At 48.6% G+C, this 16,979-nt stretch overlaps 1 protein-coding gene across 3 annotated transcripts in view; it reads right to left on the minus strand.

The window, feature by feature from the left end:
• Zbtb16 (zinc finger and BTB domain containing 16) overlaps positions 1–16,979 on the minus strand; it is a 186,881-nt gene that overhangs the window by 63,750 nt on the left and 106,152 nt on the right. For all 3 annotated transcript variants that reach the window (XM_048417552.3, XM_048417553.3, XM_048417554.3), the window contains exon 4: positions 3,663–3,749. In XM_048417552.3, coding sequence (XP_048273509.1) covers positions 3,663–3,749 — 87 coding nt within the window. The remainder of the gene's footprint in view (positions 1–3,662; positions 3,750–16,979) is intronic.

Below are 16,979 nucleotides of genomic sequence, written 5' to 3' on the forward strand. Positions count from 1 at the left end.
CACACGGTCTCTGAGAGAAAGTGAAGTTCACAGACCAGACATGGGTCCCCAGTGTTCTTGGAACATGGCTATGCTGTTATCACCTCCCAGACACAAGGCAAAGACCCAGTAGGTAATCAGTAAGCACCTGGGTCTGTCTCAGAGCAACCAGCCTGATGCTTCCCCTCAAGACTTCCTCAGCCTCTGGCTTAGAAGGAAGTTTGCTTCCCACTGTTTCAAATTTTGTCCAGATGGACAGAGTGAAGCTACCTGACAAAGTTGGCTCAAAATTCCCCTCAGTCACCCCAGGTCAGAATTCCCAGAGTGGGATTCCTGAGTCTGTGTGGTCTAGCAATCAGAAAATGGTACCACAATCCCACTCAGTCTCCCCTCGATCCTCCAGGCTCTGTCGCTGCTTGTGTCCAAGATGGCTGCTACCAATCTCTCTTTTCCTATAGGTTCTCACCACTTACCCACTGAGAAGGGAAGTCTGGGTTTCTACTCCTTTAAATCTGGGTCTGACCTGTGACAATGTTGAACAGTAAAATAGAGCAGAGGCAAGACCATATGTTTAGAGTTGTCTTCCCAGCTTGTAATGGGACTGGCATCCTATGCTTCCTGGCTCCTGTAGCCTGAGGTATTGTCTTCTATAGAAACAGGCAGAGGCTGCTGGACTGCTGAGGAGGAGTTCCCAGTCAGGTGTGTGAGTGGAGAAGTCACCAGACACACACCCCAGTGGACTATTCAGAAGGTGCCAGCCCCAGCTATGGGTCAACGACAGCCACAGGGGAGTCCAAGTGAAACCCACTGCTGGAGCCATGTTTCACACAGCAGCTAACAGTTGAAACATTCTCTATGGACAGCTCCCAACACAAGTGTTCTTCCCCAATCCTCCAGTGGAGCTTGGGGGTTTAGCTCAGTGGTGGAGTGCACACAGAGCAAGCGCATGGCCCTGGATTTAACCTCTAGAGTTTTCCCTAAGCCTCTCCCAATGGACTGTTTTCCCCTTCTCTATACGTTTGTGTGTATACAGATTACATGTATTTATAGATCTGTATTTATCTATCTATGAAAATGCATGAGGTGGCATATGTGGACGACCAGTTTAGTCTTCCTGACAATGACAGATCACATACGCACATGCTTACATATTCACTCAGCTTTGAAAGCTATGATACACATGACATACAACATATCTATCCATACTTTCAAAGTATACAGTTTAATGGATTTTAGTATAACTGTGCTATAATCACCACAATCTAGTCTAGAACATGTGTGTCTCCCCCCAAAGAAACTTTGTATCCTCCAGCTGTCAATCCCTATGTAACCCCAATATCTTCAGCTTCTGTTATCTACTACTATACTCCAGGCCTGTACAGATTTGCCCATTCTGGACATTACATATGAACGGAGGCCATATAACACATGTCTGGCTTCTGTCAGTGATTGTTTTTTTTTTAAGCTTTAGCCGTGCTATAGTATGTGTCAATACTTAAGTCCCCCTTTTTTTTTTTTTTTGCAACCAAACCCTACTCATTGCCCTTGTGTACCTAGTATTTTGCTTGTCTGTTCATTGATGGACACTGGCTTACTTCCACTTGACTGATGCTATGGATAGCCACATTCAAGTTTCTGTATGGACACGCATTTTTATCTCTCTTGGTAGAGCTGGTGATTCTATGTTTAAATGTCTCAAGAGCTTCCAGGGGGTTCTCTGAAGTGGCTCTGCCCCCCCCCCCACCTTCCCACTGGTAACATTTGACGATTTTGGTTTTTCCGCATCCTCAGCAACATTTTGCCACTACCTCTCTTTGTGAAGAGTCACATCCTGGTGGGTGAGTGGTATCTCACTGGGGTTCGATCTGCATCTCTCTGGTGGTTAACGGCATGGAGCATCTTTTTATGTGCACTTTGGCTGTGTCTATTATTGGAGTTATGTGACATTCCCTTCACTTATGTTCCACTTTAGCTGTCTGTATTGTATTTCCAGCTTGTAAAAGCTCTTTATGTTTTCTAGCTATAAATTTAACATGTGATCTGCAGATATGTCCTCGCTCCCTGTGATAGTTAATCTTCAGTGTCGACAGAACTAGACCTGCAGTCCCCTGGGAGACACACCTCTGACTGGTCTGAGAAGGTGTGTCCAAAGAAGTTTAACTGAGGAGGGAGGTGCCAGACTGGTAACCTCAAACAGTGAGCCAAAACCAACCCTTCCGTCCTTAACCTGCCTGCTGTCACAGTGGTAAAATCAAACAACTGACCTGTGCCTCGGAAGTCCTCTTAGCAAACACAAAATAAGGTCACAAGCTAGGGCTGAGAGACCTGCCTTGTTTTCATGCTCCTCGGCCACTTTACTCTCTGTTCTGTCCATGCTCTTCGGAACTTACGAGGCCCCACCTGGCCTCAAGACCTTCCAAGTGCAGGTTCCTCTGCCCAGGCTCTCCCCCCAGGGGCATCTGAGTGGCTCACCCTTCCCTTCAGGCTTCTCAAAGAAACCTTCGTCCATGACCATTTTATCCAAAATCCTACTTTCTCCCTCTCATTTTCTCCCGCCTAGCTGCTTTGGTTTTCTTTGGCTGCCACTGTTGCCTACACTGTGGCTCATACTATGTCCCAGCAACAACCTCAGTTCCATGAGAGTCAGAATTGTCTGTCTCATATGCTACTATGTCCTAAATGCCCCCAGCAGCCTGGACGCACTGCAGGAAAGCAATAAATGTTTGTTAAATTGTATCAATCAACTACTATTCATTAAATGCTTACTATGAGTCACTCTGTAAAGCGCTTCAGGTAAAATATTTTTATTTAATCACCACAAAGCACTGTTTGACAGATCCATACTATCATTCCTACACTTTCCTAATCGATGGGGAAACCCAAATGGAAAGAGATTAAGTAATTAATCCACTGTCCCACTCAGGATGAAACCTGGGCAGTCCTGCCTCTAAACTGTCACACTTAGCCCTGCTTCTGACTTCAGTAGGCTCCTGCTCTCTTTATGACTCCCTTTCTTCATTTGTGACTTAAGAGTAGCTTACGGGGTTCCTAAAAGAAGAGGGATCGTGGAAAGCAAAGAGAATAAGCTTGGCTCCAAGTGAGCAACCAACCAGTATGAACCCTGGCCAGGATGGCAACAAGGCTGTCAATCATGGTCATGAGTTGATGTTGATACTGTGTGATCTGCACTATGGAATCCAACAGAGCTCTATCTCTGTCAGTTAATATTGTTCAAATACATTCCTGCGTGTAGATGGATGTGTTAGAGATGATGACTCAACCTGTTACGGCAGGGAGGATCAGACACTGTGGCGACACCAGAAAATCCGAATTTCACCAGAGAGAGGGTGAAGAGGTTTCTGGTCATCAGCTAGGGGAATGGGTGCTTAGGCAACACCCCAGACTCCTAAAGGCTTCAGCAAGAGCACAAAGACACCTGGAGAAGATGGAGGCTCAGTGACTTGTTATGGACAGAATCTTGGCCTAACTCAGAAGAGCTGTTCTCATGGGGACTGTCCTAGCTGCAACCCATGTCCAGCCCCACAGACAGGAATCTACACAAGACCATTCCTAGGCACAAAGACCCTGGACATGATGATACCGTTGCCGAGGGATCAAATTCCCTGGACCTCCTTTGTACTAAAATACTTGTTAGTCTGGGAAATGGATTCAGGGACACTCACCAGTATGGGTTTGTCTGTGTGTCTCCAGAGCATCCTCCTTTGAGAACTGGGCACCACACTGATCACACACAAAGGCTTTGGCACCCGCTGAAAGAAAGAAAAGACGGTTAATGTTAGAACCATAGTTCATAGGGTGGGAAGCATCCTGGTACTAGGAGAGTGGCTGGGATAGAAGGTTCTGACCCAGTATGTGCAAAATTAACTCCTCAGTGATCTCCTTACTGCCTCTTGTATCTGGCCACTTAACACCCTTGTGGAATTTCCCAGTACTTTAAAGATTATGTCCAAACCTCTTCTTAGTACACTCGGCTCTTGTTGGTGTGCTGTCTCTCATGCTTCATTTTTCCACACCTACTCCTGCAGAGTAGGCTGCTGTGGCTCCCCCAAGGGGCCGCCTTCCATCCCATTACTGCCCATTCTTCTACACCTCCTCTGCCTCTCTGCATCCTTAGACCCTCAATCCATAGTCATCACTAGGGCCTCTGCTTTGATATCCGTGTCTTCATGACTGGGCAAGGTGACTCGTCTTTCTTTGGCCACACCATTCCTTCCGTGAGCCTGACTCCCTGACCCTTATCATCTTGTCTACAGCGTTATCTGCCAGACTCATGGTGGAAGCCTATGAAAACCCAAACTCTATCAGTATTCTTAGAGCCAGCATGAGCAACACAGTCACCAGGTCAATGTAAAACAACATCACCCCACTGACTCAATTGTCTTCTGCATCTCATCTCAGGGTCATCACTCTCAAGTCTAGGTGCTTTTTCTTCAAAATGTCTTCACTATGCATCTCTCCATTGTGTAGGGGAAATCTTCACCTACCCTGACCTTTGCAGTATTATGCTTGGAACACTGGACGACTCAAGGTTGGATTTAGGTTGTCTGATCCTCCCTGGAAGGCCATATAACCCCTTAGACATTTTATGTAAGAGACTTGTAATCTGTATCAGTTCTCAATTCCTTCATTTTACCTCTGGATCTTCCATAACCTGATCCAGCAAGTCAAACAACTCCTTAGCCAGACTGTCCCTCAGCACCTTCTTGAGGCACTGTCCAGCTCCCCAGGTATGTCTGTCCCAGGCTCACTCCTGTTTATTCTGTGCCATTTCATGTTCAAGACCATGCACCAAGGCCACACCCTCCAGCCCTCACTGCTCTGCCCCTTCCAACCTGCTCTGGGCCATCAGTGGGTCTGAGCTCTTCTCTATTTGAGTCTGGGCACCTTACCAGTACCTCATAGGCACAGAAATGTCAGACGATGTTTTGCACATTTGTAGCCCCTACTGCTATTTTCAGTCCACCTAGGATTTCCCATAGATTTACTACATATCAGGGACGGTGCTAAATGCTGACTATGCATTACTTCGTCAAGTCCTAACAATAACATTTGGAGTACACACCCCTACTACCCTCCACTGAGCAGATGGATAACCACCGGCTCAGAGAGGTTACGAATGTGCCAGCTGCCACACAGATGGAAATCTCAAGAGCCTGACTCCAGAACTCTAAGCCTCCCTACTTTCAGCTTTTTCGGGGTTCCATCTGCAAAGACGCCTTACGGATCGCTAGGCAAGCTCCCCTCTTCCTTCCAACGACTCCACAAAACCAAATCCAGTTTCCCATCTTATGTATCAGGACTTCGTGTCAGACTGCATTTAGAAAAATCAGTCGAGGACTTGTTTTTAAAAAACTTGAGGGTGGATATGACTGTGCACAGCTGTAAGCCCAGTTACCCAAGGAAAACGAAACAGAAGGATCACAAGTTCAAGACCGGCCTAGGCTACATGGTAGGTCCCAGGTCAGCCTGGGCTACAAAGGAAGACCTGGTCTCAAAAAAAAAGTAAGTTTGAAAATCGGTGCCTCAAGGAATACAGATCAAAATACAAAGACTTAAACACCAAAAAAGAGTGTTTATCAATAAAGAGTGTGAGGACTGCAGAACTCGAGGACCCCAGCCTCACTGACACCTATAATCTCAATGGCGAGCAGGCTACATAAACCCTAGTGTATGTTCAGAACAGGAGCTGGCTGAATGAACGGGAGGGAAAGCACTCCAGGGCAGATATGCTTTTGATATGAAATCGCTTTTCCTGAAGAGACTTCAAAATAATTAGTCATCTGCCTCTAGTGACTGGGGCTGAGTTTCACCTGGAGGCGGGAGGAAGCCCGCGACAACCTCGGGGTGTCCCTGAAAGCCACAGGATATCCTCAGGCCAAGCACCTGGCCCATGACTTACAGGGCTTTGAAAGTGAAGCCAAGAAAAACTCTACGGGGATGGTGGCAAAGCGATGTCTGTGTGTTTGGAGGTGACAGCTAGGACCACTTTCATCCCTGTTCAGGAGAAGGGGTACACAGGAAATGCTTCACAAAGCAGAGCAGGTCAGGATTGGGGGAGGAGCTGGGCTGGATGCAGTTCCAGCTCCCTCACAATGAGCAACTTCCCCTTGGCCTGAATCATTAACCAGCAATGATTTCCGGTGGATTTGCGAGGGATCTGATTCTCTTTGGTTCTATCTGTTCTCTCAGCTTCCCAAAGAAGACTGGGAGGGGGTAGGTACCTCACGGGCTCCAACACTGCTTTGGAGTCCTGTAATCATGATCGAGTTAGGACCCCAATGGTGCTGTGAGCTTCAAAGGGATGTGGTGTGGAGAGGTTCTTAGAAACAGCCATCAGTGAGGCTTGCGAGTAGCATCTCACTTTCATGGCAGATGAGCGTGTAAAGGGAGGAGGGAGGAAATGAAGGGCGAACATACATCATCACCCGGGGTTCAGCAAAAGATAAAAACAGAGCAGCAAACACCATCTACCAAAAGACTGCTTCCTTAGTCCCAGCCTGACCACATCTGGTGGCCTTCAATGTCACCTTCACTCCACACATGCTGAAGTCACGACATTAAGCTCAGTGTGTGAAAAGTCTCTCTCCCCAAAGGACTCTGGGTCAACAGCCTCCGTGTTCCACTTGGCTCCCACGCCTGACTCCCATTCACCAATCCCCGGTATTCCTTCCACGCCTGCCCAGAGACACACACATCCTCAGCCTCTGCAGGGCGAGGAACCAAGAGCAGAGCAGACACCAGATGAAATCCCCTCTCTCAAGAAGGGCATACATTACACCGTCTCTGGAATGGCTGGCTCAGAGGCAGAAATATTTGGCAGCCCTGAAATTAAAAGTGATAAATTTCCTCGCCAAGCTTTGGTCGATAATAGAGGCCTCATCTGTTAATCAATAAGACAGCCTCTGCCTGTTTACTGTGCATGCGTTGTTCACTGTCGCCTTCGGGATGTTACGTTTGCATTCAAAGCAACTCAGATGTGTATCAACCACACAGCCACTCCTGAAAGGGATGGCTGTGACATCATCCAGCCCCTGAGACATCTAGGAAGCATTAGTGGAAAGGCTTTGGGGTGAAATGTCAAAGGTGGCCATGCCACCTGAAAGAGGGTGGGTGTATATGGGCCTGGCAGAAACAGTGACTCACACAAAATGTCCTGGGGCTCACCACAGAGCCAAAAAACAAAGCTCCAGGGACATAGCTTCAAGATGATTATGACTGTCCCAGTCTTCCCACATGAGGCTGTTTCGTGGGTACCCATCAATAGAGTCAAGAGGCGATGACACCGTCCACATGGAGCTTATAACCAAGATACAAAGGGAGTTGTATTTTTAAACCCAAACAAAACAAGCCAGGCAGTCGTGTGAGGTAGAGAGACAAGCTGGTGAGGAGGGACAAAGGGCGGGGCTGCTGGTTTAGGTGGGGCCAGAGGAGTGGCCTCCGATGAGCCGGCATCTTTGTGGAGAAGACGGAAGAGAGGAGGCAGAAAGAAACAAGACCACTGTCACGGAATATTCTCTTGGCAAAGTAGGAATAAGGAAACCAGGGTGGATAGAAACAGGGGGCAGTGGGAGGAGCCGCAGACAAGAGTTGAAAAAGAGACCACTTGGAGACAGAGATGTTAAGCCGAAGAGGGAGGGGAACAGGAGGGAAGGAGTGGGAGTCTGCCTCATCCAATCCTTTCTGTCAATCACAGTGATCCAAGGAGAACTGGGGCCCAGGCCTAAGTCAGACACTGGATGCTGTAGACATCACACAAGACTCAGGTCTTCTCACCTCAATGAACCTATGGCTCCCTGGCTATAAAAGGGGATTGGCCATTATCTGTCTACTACTCTTTACAATTCTCAGTTACATCTATTTATTTATTTACGTGGGGTGGGGCATGCTATGGCAGGAATGTGAAGTCAGTGCTCTCCTTTCACCGTGGCCAGGGATAGAACCCAGGTCCTCAGGTGTGGTGGCAAGTTCCTTTATCCAGTGTGCCATCTCGCTGGCCCCTGTGTTGTTTCTTTGAGGCAGATGCCAAATATTAATAAATCTGAAACTCTTTGTTGCTGGGGGCTCACTGATGTTATTAATGCCCCTGAAGGGGTTTGCATTGTGATTAAGGGCTTGGGAACTGGGTCCAACAGAGTAGTCCGGATCTTGGCAGAGGAACTCACTAGCTATAGCACTCAGGAAGCTATCTAACCACGAGTGTGCCATCTTATCTGTAAAATGGGACCCGGAAGAGTAGTCCCCCAGAGAGCTAACCAGGAAGTCAAGTGCACAGCCTCCTGACTGGGTGGAGGCAGAGGACCAGTAAATAGTAGCTCTCCCATCGGTGCCACCCAGCATTCCTTTAAAACACTGGCTCTGTGCAATTAAAGTATGATTGATTTTACTGAGATTCGATGCACTGTTATTTGAGGGCCATTTATCTTGTATAAAGTGAGTCTCACGTTTGTAAAGACATATTTCAAAACACACACGCACACATGCACACATACACACCTCCCTTGTCCTGTTGATTTAAAAATGAGTGATTGTTTTGTTGAGGGGAACAGAAAAATCTGCCATAGGACCAATATGTCAGCATCAACAGCACCTCAGCTACCCAGCTCTTAAATCTTCTGGGGATGAGGCCCTGGAGCCTCCTGCAATGGGCCTGCTTCCAGGTTCTGCCCTGTCTTCCCAGCACATTGGAAGCTCTGTGGGAGTAAACTGGGGTATAAAGTCAGTCAGTCTGGGATGGAGACAGGGGGCATTCAGAGCTCTGTCAAGCTGTAGCTTGGGGTGTAATACTCTAGTTCAGACTCTACACCTTCTGGGTTCTCTACGGCCCTTTTGTAAAAACTATAGGACATGCTTTCTCCCTGAGACTGAGGAAGCTCATGGGAAAATAAAAGACTAGAAAGGTGGGGCTCCCATTCCTCTTGGGAATGGGGCAGCAAGCCCCTTCCCTTTAGTGCACTCTGAGCCACCCATCTCCAGGTAGGCTGCTCTCAGGAGGCAAGGATGGACACTCACTGGCTGGGGCTGGCAGTGGTTTCCTTTGCGGGACACACTTAGCTCTAGGTTTACCTGAGGGTCAATAAGCCTGACTGTTAGTGACAGACAAACAGACATCCTTATCCCTGCCAGATTCCCAGGGGCCCTCACATCCCAGCCCAAGAAAGTTCTCAATATCACACTGAGGTACAGAGAGTTGCCTGAAGAAAGCCACTTTCTCCCGCTGTGCCCTGACTTCCTGGTGCTACCTACAGGCTAGAAAAGAGGCCACATGTGGATGAATGCACCATCAGGCAAAGGTTTGGTGAAAAGAAAAGAAATAACCTGGCTGAGGCTGGAGCTGGTCTAAGGTTTCACCAGGGGGTGGGGGGAAATCCCACCCTCATTCCCTGGCTCACAGAACTCAACCAAAACCAGCCAGAGGCACTAGCAAAGACATGAAGCTCTATCTAAATGTCAGGATTCCAAGGACAACATAGCTGCGTCCCAGTGGAAGCCATGATGCTCCCCACAGTGGCCTCCTCCTCTGTCCTAATACAGAATCTCCTCCCTTGTCTTCTAAAGCAGAAATGGGACTGGGAGTAGGAGTGGGGGTCCTAGGCATATAGCAATTAATACTACACACAATCAGATGCTGAGAGATGTCTCTCTAGGGAAGCAAGGCAGAAGCCAAAAGAAAGAAAAATATTTCAAAGATCCCTCCCTCTTTAAAGCCTCCCCAACCCCCAAGCTAATACTAATAAAAAAAGGAACCGCTGCTGGGGGGGGGGGCCGCGGCGGGGAGGAGGGAGACACCTAGTGCCTTGCCAGCATCTGATGTCGAGTGGTGTGTCCTTTTCTTTTTAATTCCTCGCAATTTTAAAATAAACATCTTGAATGTTCTGATGAGATATGCATGCCTGCTTACATAAGGAAGTACAGAGTGTACCAAAACAGCAGACCCAAAAAAAGCATAAGCTGTCAGAACAATGAGTACAGACTTGGGCATTTTACAACAGGCCACGGTGTACAGTTTTATTTACAGTGCCTCTTATCAGACGGAGAACAGCACACTGGCTGCCAGTTCCAAAGGCCAGCACTGTGTGTTCCTTCCCTCAAGGAGTTGTGTACTCCCAGAGAGAGCTGCCTGCAGCCTCAGGCCCTCTTTGGCTCTCCCTAGCTCTCCTTTTCTCCTTTATCAACAAAAATGAAAGTAAAAAAAAAACAAAAACTGGGAAGGCTCAGTTCTCTAAGGGACAGGAAAAGGGGAACAGGTAGGCAGATGCCCAGCAGTTCCAGGGGTGGCCCCAGGAAGTAGCTCTAAGGTGTCACAGCTCTGACTGCACTGGCCTCCCTCGGGGTAGAACAGGAGGCAGAGAGGCCAAGGATGCAAAGTCCCAAATCAAAGACAGGGTGCCAAAGGCCAGAGATGTATGGGCATGGGGGTTGTCTTGTGAACTGAGGGTGGCCATGTGTAGGCTCAGCTGTTGACTTGGGTATACCCAGTACCTTGTGTATGGCTCAGGGTCCACTCCACACAAGATGAGACCTTGGGATGGGTTCGGGGCAAGAGCAAGGCATTGCTAGATTTGGAAGCACAGCACCCGACTTAGGCACTGCAGTAGCTGGAAGAGCAGCATGGTGCCCAGTGCCCTCGGGTTTTGCAGGAATCCCACAGTCTCTGTTGCAGGACCCATAGGAAGAACAATACTTTGTTCAGAATGCTTCCCACCTGAACCAGAAAGGCCTTAAAAGAGCTCCTGCCAACAGTTCTTAGCACCAGAGTCTGCCCAATGGTGCACACCATGATCTAGCACTTTGGAAGTAGAGACAAGAGGATCGGGAGTTCAAGCTTAACTTTAGCTACCTGAGACCCTGTATGAGGCTTAGAAACATAGCCCCCACCACATGCACAGTGGAAAGCTGAATAGTAATGCCATTAAAACATGCCTTCTAGAATCAAAGAAGCGTAGGTTTGAGTCTCAATTCTACCCCTCCTAGCCATCACCCTGAATGAGGGAGTTGTTTCCCGCGTGATTAAGCGATGGTTAATTTAAATAATGCATTTAAAGCCTTTGTCCCCACACATGCATACAGTAAGTCTATGATAAATGTTAGATGTCATTAACATCAACATATCTTCCATTAGATTCCCCAGAGTTAATATATGATAAGCACGAAACAAACAGGTGCATGAAAGGGGGATAATAAAATATTTAGGGTACATTTTTCACCCCCAGAAAAGTGAAAAGAAAAAAGAAAGGAGAAAAGCCATTCACTCCGTTAACTCTTCATTCAGCAGAAGTTAAGGAAAGGCAGGTGCCACTAAGCAGTGTGCCCCTCAGGGGATCCTGGCACAAAGCGACAGTTACAAGGACAGAGCAAGTCTGGAGGCCAGCGGCAAGACGTCTCTCCGGTCCTCTCCCATCATCATTCACGGGCAATTTTCAACAGCATCATTATCTTCTACTAGTCACCCAGAAGGTAAAACACAAATCCATTGATGCTGAATTATTTCAAGGAAAATCCAAGTCTGATGGTAAATTGATTACAGTTACACACACACACACACCACCACCACCACCACCACCACCACCACCACCACCACCACCACCACCACCACCATCCTCAAATCTACAAGTGTTGATTTGGAGGGTCTTACTTGACTACAGGCTCCCCTTCTCCCTAGCAACTTCTGTGACTGGGTAATCAAAGCACGACAGTGACGAGTACAAGAACTCACAACTGCCTCCTACTAAAAGGGCTGTGAATGAAGTGACTTCCTTCCACACACGTTACCCTGATGGGTACCAAGGCTAATGATCAAGCCTGGGGGAGTCTTACAGTGCCGTGGTGCTGGGTTCTTCTTGCAGTTAGTGGTGCAGTATGAACTCTAGAGCCTCACAGCTCTCTTTTAAAGGGCACTGTTCATCCAGCAGCGGATGGAACCAGATGCAGAGATCCACAGCCAGGCACCAGGCCGAGCTCCGGGAATTCAATCGAAGAGAGGGAGGAGGGAATATATGAGCAATGGGGGTCACGATCATGATGGAGAAATCTACAGAGGCAGCTGAACCAAGCCCGTGGAAACTCACGAACTCTAGACCGACAGCTGTGGAGCCTCCATGGGACTGAACGAGGTCCTCCATATGTGGGAGACAGTGGTGAAGCTTGGTCTACCTGTGACCCTGGCAGGAGAACCAGGATCTATCCCTGGTGAATGAGCTAGCTTATTGGAGCCCATTCCCTATGGTGGGATGCCATGCTCAGCCTTAATGCGGGGCGGGAGGGGCGGCGCTCGGCCCCGCCCCAACAGATTTTGTTGACTCATCATGGGAGCCCTTACCCATTGGGAGGAGTGGATGGAGTTTGGGCTGGGGAAAGATATGGGGGCAGGGGTGGGAGGGGGCAGGAGGAGGGCTGGGCGTGAACTGTGAATGGAATATAAAATGAAATCAAAAAACAAAAAGTAAAGGGCACTGGTCACCTCCACACACTAGTTTAAATAAGAAACTGTATGGAGAACCTGGGGTGCAGAAAGTGCCCAAGCCATCATTAGTAGGGTGGTTATAGACTGAGTTCATGTCCTAAAGCTGAGGAAGAGCAGCCCCCCAGGTTGGTGCCTCCCCTTGAATCCCCAGCTCCTGAGAGAAAGGCCCACTGTAAAAAGAGTATGGCCTGGGTACATGAGACACTCCCTATCTCAAGCCCTTGGATACATACCCCACTGCTTGGAAAGGAAGGCAAGGCCACACTTATACAGAGTATCGTAAAATGACCAGCTCAAGAACAACTAAGATGTCCCCAACAGCAACAAAGGAAGGACACTCAGGGTCTTTGATTGTCACTACCTGAGCTGGGGGACCATGGGTGAGCCTTGCCTCTCCCTCTGTAAACAAAAGGTTTCAAAGTTTAAGAGAGAGAGAGAAAAAAAAAAACTGAATGAAGCAGGGCAGGCAGCTGGAAGGTCATGGCAAAGAAAGCTTCCGTGATTACAAAAGGGAACGTAATGCTCACCACCTTGGCACTGGGAAGGCTGGCTCTGGCTGCATCCAGCGAGGGCTAGGGGCCTCCTTTCAGCAGAGAAATCTCTCTGGTGGAAACACCTTGTTCTATCAGATGGCCCAACGGAGCAGAGTCCGGTTCTGGAGCAATCATTAGCCAGGATCCACGATCACCAAAAAGGCCACACTGGAGGTTGAGCCCTAAGCCCCAGGGACACTGGACTATTGGGTGCTCAGAGCAGTTTGGTCTATGTGAGTTGGCATTGCCATCTTGGATAGGTTCTTTTTTAAAGCCAGGGAAATAATAATGGGAATTTCAGCCATTTTATGTGATACAAGAACCCAAACTCTGGACATCTTCCTTCCGGACCTCCTTGTGGGATGTTCAGAATAAGAAGAGGGATTCCTCCTTGCATCAAGCAACCTCAAAGCTCTGTCTGTTACCTGGAGCTCCTCTTATCTTTAAACACTACACTCCTGACACATCTCCAGATGGCTTGGTCCCAGGCTGACATTCTAGATGCATGTGAGCAAGCATACAAATACACCTGCACACATGGACTGCTGCTTCCAGGGTAAGCTTTACAAGGCTTCTCGGACAGTAGAAAAAAGAAAACCAGCTTAATATGGTGGTATATACCTTTAATCCCAGCACTTGGACGGAGAGGCATTTGAAGGATCTCTGTGAGTTTGAGGCCAGCCTGGTCTATATAGTGAAAGCCTGTTGAGGGGCGAGGAGACAAACTAGAGCTACTACAAAGACGCCATACTGGGATTGGGGTTGTGCCTACCCTTTGAAACTTCAAGCTTGTGCCTGCCACTGCCACGGTCCCATCATCCCCTGACACTCTGTTGAGTTTGGGCTTCTCTTCTGAGAGTGGGAAGCCTCCCTCCACCAAGAGCATTCTGTCCTCCCTTCCTTCAGGCAGTTCTTGTTTTTCTCACCAAGGAGAATGCCCCTGTCTTCTCAAAATGGGTAGATCTCTCTGGAATCGCCATACAGGTAATTCTTTCCTCTCCTCGATTTCTAGAAGTCAGCACATGACAAGACACAGCCTTCTGGAAGATGTCAAACGCTGTAACAAGGGTGACCAGCATAGCACATAGAGAGAAGCCATTTGTCAAGGCTCAGCAGGCCAATTCTACATTACTCCCTCGAGAGTGAGCTGTACAAGGCCCCAAAGATGGGGCTTCTCATCTAGAAATGCCACCAGGAAGCAATACCCAGCTCTCCGAGATGTCAAGGCCAGGCTGTCTCCTCTGACATTCTCCTTTTGGCATCTATGGAAACCAAAGGCCCTGTCACAAGAAATAACAGTATTCACTCAAAAGAGAGAAATGGACTCTCACGTTAGCCCTCAAATGACTAAAACAGACATGGTTTTCTGGACTGACCTTCAGTTACCAAAAGTCCTCTGTTTCCCTCCCCCTGGGCATCCCCCTGGTACAGTAAGGCTTTGCTTCATTTCCCCCTGGGCGTCCTTGGTACACTAAGGCTTTGCAGAAAGCAACCTCTTCCTTGGTTCCCCCCCCCCCCCGCCCGCAGACCCCTCTGAAAACATTCCCATTACTCCTTGCCCTAGCTGAACCCCTTTACCTAGAACAGCAGAAGATTCCCAAAGGATAAGGGCTAAAGAGCCTAGGAATCCATCGTAAAATCTGGACCTGCTAATCATTTAAAATGAGTATCTTCATTCTCTCTCCCCACCCCCTCTCTCCTGGAGGATTCTTCAAATATATAGAGAAGCAACCCAGGCAGCTGATCTTGTGGCACCGCTTTTGACGGCAACTGAGAGGTCCCTCAACCTCTACTCTCACCACCCCGTCTCAGATCCCACACCCAAGGCCCTGCCATGATCCCGTTCCCTTCCTCCGACCCCCTCAGTGGCACCTCAAGGCTGCCAGCCTCTCCAGGCCTGCTGTGGCTTTCAGAAAACAGAGCGGGCCTATTTTTAGCCCTTCTCAGCCTAATAATACTCCCCAGCACCCATTCAGCTTAATCGCTTTATTGAGGACAAGAAGCGAGCTCTCCAGCCCGGGTGCTTCTGATGTTCGGAAGTAGTAAAATGTTCAAACTGGTTAAAAACGACACTCATTGGCTTGCCTTTGGTGTTTCTGAAACCCTAATTGTGGTTCCAACCACGGATCTAAGGAACCTTGTAGGTTGCAGAGTCTGGCTCCCTGACCCCCTGCGCCATAATTGAGGTGTTACATTACAATCCCAGCACTGCCGGCTTCAGGCTCAAAATTCAGAAGGCTCAAGGCGCCACACTTCTCAAAACAAAAATATTGCCTGTCACAATTAATGCCCATCTCCCCAACGGGGGGGAAACAGGACTGGCTGTTTCTGGTTCACTCTCTACCGAAGGTCCAGGGGGTGCAGGGGGCGATGTCCAGGATGAAGCCCATCGTGTTATTAAAGTGCCCCTGACAACTAAAATGACATCGAATTGCTGCCTGAAAGCAGAACGGTTTGTTTGGTGTCATTAGAGGACCTGCGAATTTGGTGTGCGCAGAAAATAGACTGTGGGCAGCACTTCCGCACGCACCTCCGAGACTGTGACTTCCAGAGCGTGAGGGTCAGCATTTGCAAGCGGGCAAGTGGGACCACATGAACTCCACGCCACACAAGTGGTAGCTCGTGAAGCTCAGACAAGCAGGAAACATGGCATTATCCATAAAATGGACACAGCAAAATCGACTCAAAACAGGTCGTACGCAAGTCTGAAGAACTCCTTGCCCTCTTTCCTTCTTTATTTGTTGTTGCTATTGTTGTTGTTAAGACACAGTCTCGTCGCTAGGTTGTCCTGGCAAACCTGATACTCATTATGCCATCCAGGCTGTCCTCAAACTCTTGGTAATCCTCCTGTCTCACTGCTTAAGTGCTGGGATTATAGCATATGCCACCTTGCCTGGACCCCACCCCCACCCCTTTTCCTCCTTTCGCAAGGTACCTGAAGCACCTTCGTAAGACTCCTGCATTCTGAAAAGCAGAGGGAGAAATGCCTCATTAACTTTCCTAGCTAATTTTACAATTTAACCAAACACCACATTTCTGCCTCCATTCAGCGCTGACGCTGACAAACTTGCAATTGTAGAGACGGTGGGAACGATTCCATCCAGGCTGGAAACTGAAGGCAGGGGCTAGAAAACACCACCAGGAGATGGTTCACTTAGAAACTAAAATAAAAATCCAGTTTTAAAGGGGGCCCCTGGAGCAGAATTCAAGGCTGGGTAGGGCTGAGAAGCGAAGGAAGAAAGCCAGGTCAGCCATGTAGTGTCAGGAAGATGGAGTGCCTAAGTGACAATGACTCTTCCTGTCACCTTGCGGGGCAGGGGCTATATTGGGAAGCCAAGTTACATGCTGTCCTGCTAGGGGCATGATTCAATGCTGATGGGTAGCAGGCCAAAGGCCAGGCAGGGCCACAGAGGACACGATTAACTTGGCCATGCCCTGGGCCAAGTTTGGAAGTTCCTTCCAAAACACACTCAAGGTCCAGTTGGCTACTGAGCCCAAGCCCGGAGGGAAACAGCGCCCCCCGATATCTCCTGATTATGATTTGGCAGAGGTGGGGTTCAGTGGGAAAAGACGCTGTGGCAGAGAATGTGTCACCATCAATAATACAGCCGAGAATCCTCCAGGCATTGTTAAATGCCTAATTGGTCCTAGTCTTTTAGACTCACACCTTGCCCACCCACACTGGACAGACCTCCAGACAGACAGACAGAGACTCCCTTAGCACCTGGGTCAGGCCTTGCCCTCCAGGCCTGTGGAAGACACCACCCTGGGACTCTTCTTGTTCCTCTGTCAGCCTTCTTCCTCCTGGGGTAACCCTTAAACATCCACCTGCTTCTCTGTATCCTCCATTCCACAGCGTGTGATTCCAGACCCCAAACCTCAATCAAGACCAGAGTAGCTCACAGCAGGGCTCTAGCAGACACACTGAGCTGTCTCCCTGGGAAGACTTAGGCTGGGGAGGCAGTAATTACCCAGGACAACAGCTT

Source organism: Myodes glareolus, chromosome 4 (genome assembly GCF_982192425.1).
Source record: "Myodes glareolus chromosome 4, mMyoGla1.1, whole genome shotgun sequence".
Lineage (NCBI taxonomy): Eukaryota > Metazoa > Chordata > Mammalia > Rodentia > Cricetidae > Myodes > Myodes glareolus.